The sequence below is a fragment of the Psammomys obesus genome, unplaced genomic scaffold (genome assembly GCF_907164565.1).
Source record: "Psammomys obesus unplaced genomic scaffold, mPsaObe1.curated_primary_1811, whole genome shotgun sequence".
In the NCBI taxonomy this organism is placed as follows: domain Eukaryota; kingdom Metazoa; phylum Chordata; class Mammalia; order Rodentia; family Muridae; genus Psammomys; species Psammomys obesus.
The window spans coordinates 11,824,549-11,832,978 of record NW_026585644.1 but is presented as its reverse complement, the minus strand read 5'-3'; the positions used below and the strand labels follow the sequence as shown (position 1 = coordinate 11,832,978).

The window sequence follows — 8,430 nt, the reverse complement described above, 5'->3', positions numbered from 1 at the left end:
CTTACAGCTTCAGAGGCTTAGTCCATTATAATGGCAAGGATCATGGCAGTGTGCAAGTGTGGAGCAGTAGCTGAGAGCCACATCCTGATCCTTAGGCAGAGAGGTTGAGAGAAACAGTGGGCTAGGATGGACTTTTGAAACCTCAGTACCTCCCCAGTGACATACTTCCCCAACAAAACCACACCCACTTGAAAAGGCCACACCCCCTAATCCTTCCTAATCTTTCAAATAGTGCCACTCCTGGGTGACTAAGCATTCCATATATATGAGCCTATAGGGCCATTTGTATTCAAACCACCACAGGTGTGCCTGTAGTAATCACATGGGTGTGGTATCAGATGTATTCTGCTGCAATTACCCAGCAATTTAAGTCATGAGGACCTTTGCTGACTCCTTAACTATATAGCCACAGGTGGACAATATAATGTTGAGTTGAAGTCTTCACAATGTGGATGGGGATCTGGGCACTTTCTAGCTTCCCCTATATCCTCAGCTGGAATTTCACTCTCAGGGTTTCCTTTGCAGACCCAAGATTTTAAGCAGGACACAGCATCATAGCATTTTATTGTTGAGTCCTAAGTTAAAATAACAAGTTGTGTGTAGTGAGTCTCAGGTGTTTGGAACTGTAGCGAAACAGGGCTGTCCATATTTTCAGGTGGGTATTTCTCAAGCAACCTAATCTAGAAAAATCCCTTGTAGACATGCCCGGAGGGTAGTCTCATTTGTGGTTCTTGATGCTCTTAAGTTGACAATCAATGTTCACCAGCAGGGCCTTTAGAGAAGTGTACTGTAGGGCCCCCTCCAGTCGAGCTATAGAAAGCTCTTCCACAAGAGAAAGTGTGTTTGGCTAATGGAGAATAAGTTCTTGTGTGGGGTGGTTTTGGAGAAAAGTCACTAAGAAAGGAGTAGGTAAATGGTGTTTGCTCTTTCTATTTTGGTAGGCGTTCCCCATGGACCAGTGCCCGAGACTGCATGGACCTGGTGCACATGCTAAGGCTACTGGTTCTTCCAGAGCACCACATGCTGAGATTTAAGCTCACTTCTTCTTTCCTTCACATATCTATCAGATGTTATCCTGAGAATTCTCTGTCAATGTGTTCCCAGGCCAGGAGACAATGGTCATTTCCTGAAGGAAGCTAGCGCTGAGGACCCCACCCCCACATGTGCAGCACTTTTCCAGGTTGACACAGCTATGATGGATCCAGTTGTGATGGATCCAGCTGTGAGAGGTCTATGGGCACAGAGTAGAGCTGCATTTACATTGTTTTCCCCCAAATGTTTGAGAAGCACCGGCTTATAAAGGTTTTCTCTGTAAGAATCCCTGTTTTTAAGAATTCTTTTTCTTCTCCATCTTTTGTTTGCACAATCTCAACGCAGTGTGGCATCTTAATAAAGCATCTCATTTGTTCACAGTAGGGCTAAAATCACGGGAAAAAAAGAGATGAAAAATGGAAAGGATAAACTTTAAAGATAGTCACAGAAGATTCCATCACTTTGAACATGAAAAGATTTAAAAATGATTTGTAAGTGTTTTTCCTGTAAGCAAAGTGAAATACAATTGAAGAGGAAATAGTTGTGGCTTTTGAGGAATACAAGTTTAGAACACAGACTTTGACTTTGAACACAGTTCGCCTCATGTTGCTTCTGCTTGATCAGCTGTAAGTGACAGCAACAGCTTTTTCATTTGTTTCTCACATCTGACTCTTTAGGGTTCAAACAAGATAAGCAGCAAGGCACTCTATGCACAGGAAACATGTAAGTATTACTACATATGATAAATAAAAAGAGGAGTGATACCCCATTGCTATGAGTACAACTTGTCCTTTGCCTCAACACAACTGAGAGAAATAACTTCCTGTTTGCAGTGGTGAACAGAAAGCTATGTTGCAGAGGACTTAAAAGCCAAGCCCTCTAGCCCTCATAAAACAAAAATAAAAGTGGGTAGAAAGCAAGGGCTTTGGTCAGCTGCCTCATCGAAAAAGGTCTGCAGGTGTTAATGATGGCTCCTGGTTTGCCCATATGCAAAAGCAGAATGTAGTAGTCTCAGTTCCTGGTGGTGTTCTGAAGAGGAATGAAGTAGTCCTTGCCAATATGGCCAGGGTTGGATACAGAGTGTCTGGTATAGCAAACCTAGATCCTAACTAATGCTGGAATTTGCTTTTTCATCCAATTTGTTGCCTGTTCTCCATGACTTTCTTTTTCTCTTTCTGTTTGTGTACCTGAATTATATAATTCTCTTTTGACTTATGTTTTCCAGTTTATCTCTGTATACAGAATTCTCAGTGGTTGCTTTATACACAGTTCATTTCTGCCTGGGAAATTTGGGAAAACTAAACATTCTATTGATAAATAGCCACCAATCATAATTTTGAGAATTCAGGAAGAGAAAGGCCTAGTATTTACACATAATTTTGCCTACAGAATTCTTTGGTTCCAATATGCTTAGAACTTTCGTATTGTTTCTATTTAGAAAATGGTCTTTAACTATTCTTTTTTGTGGTGGGGTAGGCGTTGAGATTTTGGCTTGTTTTTGTTACTCTTTAGAATCTACCAGCAACAAACTGTCTTTCTTTGTGTGAGAATGTCCTTAGCTCCCTTTAATTTTTAAAGGATGTTTTCACCTGATGAAAGAAACACACGGAAAGGGGGAAGATAGAGCTACTTTTCTTGGCCCTCCATCCATGGTTTCTAGGGAAAAATTGCTCTTTCATTGTAAGATAACACTGTGTGTGTGTGTGCATGCACATGTGTTTTGCTGGAGATTGAGTAAAGTATTTTTAATTAAGCTGATTTCATATTTCTTTTGTAGTTTTTGATTTTGAGAAGTTCAGCTCACAAGTGGTTCAATGTAGAGTTTTTTTTTTTTTTTTTTTTTTTTTTTACCTTGGTTTGTTCTCAAATCTCTACAATACTATTTTTGCAAATTTGGTTTTCAGATACTGTTTTACCAGTCCTCCTCACTGGCTAGTCTCCTTCCAGATTTCAATGAGACAAATATTAGACCTTACAGTTCTCTAGGGCCTGAGGCTTTGCTCAGTCTTACCTCCTGCTTACTTTGTGTCTGTGGTTAGTGGATTACACCTACATTTTATCTTCAAGTTTACCAGTTCTTTCCTATTCCTCCATTCTAATATTGTGCCAAATGTTGAACTTTTTGTTGATTATCTATCTGTATTTAGAAAGATTTTCTATTTCCTTGCTAGAGCTTTGTTTCTTGACTTAAGATGTCCACCCTCACTTGATATATTTTTATAACTAGTTTAACATCTTTGTCATGTGATTCTAACATTATTCTCCTCTCATTGACACCTACATATTTTCTTTTTCATTCAGTGAAGACTATCTAGTAAATGATTCCCACTTGAAACTTTCACATTTTAAGGTATTGCATTATTGACTCTGAATCTTAACTCTTTCACTTGGCTTTCTCTGACACTGTTCTAGCATGGGACAAAGCTGCCTCAGTGGTGGCAGAAAAGCTTCCAGTGACGCTGAGGTAATAGGAAGTGACCCTTATTAAGGGTGGATGGTGGTGGGAATTCTGGCTTCCCACTAGGGTAATGAGGGATAGGAAAGGAGTGTCTCGGTTTTAGTCTCCACTTGTCTCCATTGACAGTGATTGGAAATTCCTTTTTAAGACCTAGTTGAGAATGAAAGTCCTGTTTCCTATTCGGACTTCTGTAATGCCACCCCAGCAGCCGTGAATTAAGGCAGAAAATGGATGCCAAAAGGTGGGTTACCTTTTCATAGTCTGGCAAGGATAGAAGTTACAGTTTTTCATTCTACGACTTTTGTTGTTTTTTGTTTTCCCCTAGCTGAAAACTTCCCACTTCTTCAGGCTGGCCCTTATCTGGTCACATGGCTAGGGTGAGATTTTGTTGAGGGTTTTTATGTTTGATATGTGGGCATTTCTGAATTGCTCAACTCTCTGGCACCCATTTTCAGAGTTATGTGGAAAAGAAACCCAGAGAGCCACACCCTTCCTTGGGGGAAGCCTGCTCTTTCAACCTTTCAGTCTTTTTGTGCTTATTTGATATGTGATGCCTAGAGTTTTAAGTTCAAGTTTTCAGGAACAATCAGGAAAACACATGATTTCCATCTTCCAAGAAGGGGGACTCCTATTGTCTTGGATTATATAGTCTTTATGCTATACATTAAGAGTTTTGGAACACACTGGAGCTTTGAGATCACCTTATAGAAAAATCTGGATTATTTTAAAATGAATATACCAAAAGGTATTTTTTCTTTATGTACACCCTATAGTCAATATCATTTAAATAAAAAAATATTAGTTCATTAGGTTAAATATACATTTAGGATGCTAGACACTATTTTGGACCAGCAGTTAGAGCCCTCGATTAGTCCAGTCTCCTTCTGGACTGTTCTGTGGCCTTGGGCATCCCTTTTGGTGTCTCAGTATTCCCAGCTGAAAGAAAAGTGCTCAATTTGTTAGGTAACCTCTTAAATTTCCTCATAGAACACCCCTTCCCACTCCTGCCACCACCAAATTTCTAGATTTTTCTATAATACAGTGCTTGAAATACGCTGGTTAGTCCAAATAAAATCCTCAAAATTGGATAAGACAAATAAAGATGGCTACTGTTTATTAAATGCTTAACTGTGTTTCAGATACTATAGTATATGTTATATGAGTATTACTTAATAAACAAGCTATTGAAATGTAGGTTACATCGCATTTTTAGATGAGAAAACAGACGCAGAAAGGTAAAAAGCAGCATCCAAGAATCCTTAACTGTAAAGATATATTTGATGTGGAGATTATTTTACTTCAGAAATAATGTTTATAATAGCTTACATATGTACTTTTTATTATTTTTGGCCACCACTCAAGAATCAATTTTAAAGAAGTGAGGTATTAAAGCAAAAATAAAGGTAGCTAGAAAATATTTTTTTGTCAATTTCTCTAGAAAATCTCTGGTGACTTTATTTTGCTTAGATAAAATTTTAGCGGCATAAATTATTAATATAAAAATAGATGAACACAATTAGCTTATTCTTATCTGTCATTTGTCAGATATAGGAAGCACCATTTCTGAGAGATAAGGACATAAACTTTCCATCTTTCGATAAATCATATAGGGTCTTGAGAACTAGAATTACATTATCATTAGGTGTAAGTTTTAGTCACTTAAGAAGAATGGATAATGAGATATCCATTTGTACAAATGAGATATTTGTACAAAGACTATTTGAGTTAACCAAAAAATAGAGGCCAAGAGCAAAAGAAATAAAAAACAAGAAAACAAAACCAAATTTTAAAGTATACAATAATTTAAGCCATTTAACACAAAACTGATTCCTAAATTCCCTAACATAGTTTTCACTAAATTCTGTGTACTGCCTCACAAAATAAACTATTGATTGACCAGTAACTTACTGAAACCTACATCTCCTTAGAATTTTTACATTTTGCTGAAAAGACATTTTATTAATTGAAATCAATTACATACGTTTGCATAGATGCAAACAGAGTCAAGTTAAAAAGCAGAAAATGATGTAAGCCATTTAACATGATCCTGGGTTCTAAATTCCGTAAGAAATAGTCTCAGCTAAAATTTCTGTGTCCTGACTCACAAAATTAGCTCTTATTTGCTCAGTAACTTAAAATCTTCTATCTTCTTAGAATCTTTTATGGTTTTGCTGAAAAAAATTCTCAATGTAGATTCATGGTGTATATATATTTATGTGGCAAGACCCAGGAGTTTGTAATTAACATAGAAGGGAGCACATAGTGACATGGGAAGCTTGAACCATATCCTAATTTATCCTTTTCTTTCACTATGAAGCCCTCTCTTCAGTCTACTAGCTTACTCTGAGATTTTTCTGAGTACATCTACATAAAAATGATATTTTATTGTATTTCAATAGAAGTTATTCAAATTTCACATTATGTGTTCTCCGAATTACTAAGAAAACCAGCTATGAATGCAGTAGTAAAAGCATAATTCCTTTATGAGGAGCTAGGAAGCTGATAATTGTCTCTATAGTATTGTTCTGAGAGCAAAGCATGCTTTTCTAGGAAAATGATTTTCCCTTTATAAAACTACCGTCATTTTGGTACATGGAGAATTGATTCATGGTCATAGTTTTTATTTTTGTCTCAAGCCAATTTTGTGGGTTGTGTGCTTTAGTATAGAAAAGCGAGTTTCTCTTTTTTTTCCTTTCTTCCTTTTTTTTTTTTTTTTTTTTTTTGAAACTAAACTAAAGGTTATAAGGTTCAACCAAAATATTATCCATGTCTCATATAAGGCAGATTAAAATTGCTCAATTTTGGATGGAGAGTATGAACAGGGGTATAGCCATATTCCTTACCACCTCATTGAAAATGCATTAAAGCATTTCAATTAAGTTAGCACAGCACAGTGAGAAAAACCACCAGTGAAATACAGAGATCTCTAGATTAGGAACACAAGACCCACAGCACCAGCCCTGCTATTAGCAAGCTGTATTAATGAACCCCTGTGGGTCTAAACGTCCTCATCTATGACACTAGGAGACTGAACTAGGTGTCTCTTGGCTCAAATATTTTATGGAACTACCGACTGTACATAAATCACAAAAATTTTGTATTCATTGTCTGCTGCAAAATAAGATGTTCATTTTAGAAAGTTCTAGCATCAGGTCATTTTTTAAAAACCTTAAACACTTTAAACAAATCTTATGGGATGAAGGGTATAGCTCAGTAGGAAAGTGTTGTCTTCAGAGGTGAGGCTCTGAGTTCGGTCCCCAGCACGAGTAATAATGAAGTTTAAAGAACTTCAAAGAAAACTGCAATATAAATGCAAAATATATAATTATCTTGTTCTAAGCAATTTCAGTATGCCACTCCATTTCAAATAGTCAGTGCTATTTCATACATTCTCTCAGTATGCATTCAGTGGCTATTATGTGACTAGGCAGTGAGTTGAGTATGGATAGAAAAATTGACAAAAAGAATGCCCACTGCTGTCTTCCCAAATACAAAAGGCAATTCTTTCTTAAGGATGTATTCCTCTCAATAGAGTCTTATTGAGAATACGGAATACTACTTTAAGGATGGAGATGGTGCTGAAAACGGGCAATGTAATACCGAGTGAAATATGAAATAAAACTCTGATTTAAAAAAAAACAAAACAAACAAAAAAAAAAAACCTTTCAACACAATGGCTTTGTTGCCCTTTGTCCAACTTGAGCGGACTTGTTACTCTCACACAGTATTAAAGTCTTTTCTTTCCCAGTGACCAGTATTTGATCCTCAATGTGCCAAGATGGTTCCCACTGCCCAGAAGGAAGCTGCCATAAACGGCCGAATGTTTGGTTTTCTTGAGCAGGATGGGGTCAGGAGAGGCAAAGAGTGGGAAGATGCCAAGGGCGAGATTTGAGGACTTAGAAGGGATTCGTGGAAAGCCCAGCCCCTCTAGTTTTAGACCCCCATGTCTGGGCTGTCATACCATCAAGCCTTTGGGTTCTGTTCCTCAGAAGGGTAGATTTCCCCAGCTCAACCCACAGCTGCGCACAACCACCCACTTCACCCCAAACGTGGAGTTCACACCCACTCACTTCCTTCTCTAGACAGGGCAACTCTCATGGACCCACCCAATGGTTGACTGGCCCTCCAGGGCCATCCCCATCGCCATCGCCCACCACCGGGCACCATGTTCTAGGAACTGTCCCCCCCCTGCCCCCACGGCAGTCCCGGCCCCTCTTTTTGAGAGCACCCAATGGGCGGAGCCGGGGCCGCGGTGGGCGGGGCCTCAGGCGGGCCCATTTAAAGAAAGGCGGAGGGCGAAGGGAGGCAAGAGAAGAAAGAGAAGCCAGGGGAGGGGGCGGGCGCCGTCCAATGACAAAGCCCCGGGGTGGGCGCCCGCCGCCGCCGCCATCTTGAACCGGGCGGCAGGACCTCCAGCGCGTCCTCCGCCCCGAGGGGGAGGGGCGGCGAGGCGAGCGAAGTAGCGAGCGGCGCCGGGCGGAAGGCGCCGGCAGCAGCAGGCGGGCGGCGCCGCGGAGCGGGGCGCGGGCGGGAGGCGGCGGGCGGCCCCCGAGCGGCCTCCGATGCGACGCGGCGCGAAGAGGCGGCGGCGCCGGCCCCGGGCCGCCTGGGGCGGCGGCGGCGACTGCGGAGGGGAAGGAGGGGCCGGGCTGGAGGCGCCGGAGGAGAAGGTGGTGTACTCGCGGTCGCAACTGTCGCTGGCCGGCAGCACCGAGGCGCTGGGCGACGCCTTCAAGCTCTTCATGCCCAGCAGCACGGAGTTCATGAGCTCGGAAGCGGAGCTCTGGAACTTCCTCTGCAGCCTCAAGCACCAGTTCTCCCCGCACATCCTGCGCAGCAAGGACGTCTACGGCTACTCCTCGTGCCGGGCGCTGGTGCCCGACCTCCCGGCGCCCGCCGGCCGCCCCGCGCGCCGGCCGCGCCCGCGCGCCACGGCCAGG

General features: G+C 41.3%; 1 protein-coding gene across 1 annotated transcript in view; it reads left to right on the top strand.

Annotated features, from left to right (window-relative positions):
* The first annotated feature begins 7,752 nt into the window (after positions 1-7,752).
* Ccdc71l (coiled-coil domain containing 71 like) overlaps positions 7,753-8,430 on the top strand; it is a 13,623-nt gene continuing 12,945 nt past the window's right edge. The window contains exon 1 of the mRNA XM_055621631.1: positions 7,753-8,424. Coding sequence (XP_055477606.1) covers positions 8,053-8,424 — 372 coding nt within the window. The 5' untranslated portion in view covers positions 7,753-8,052. The remainder of the gene's footprint in view (positions 8,425-8,430) is intronic.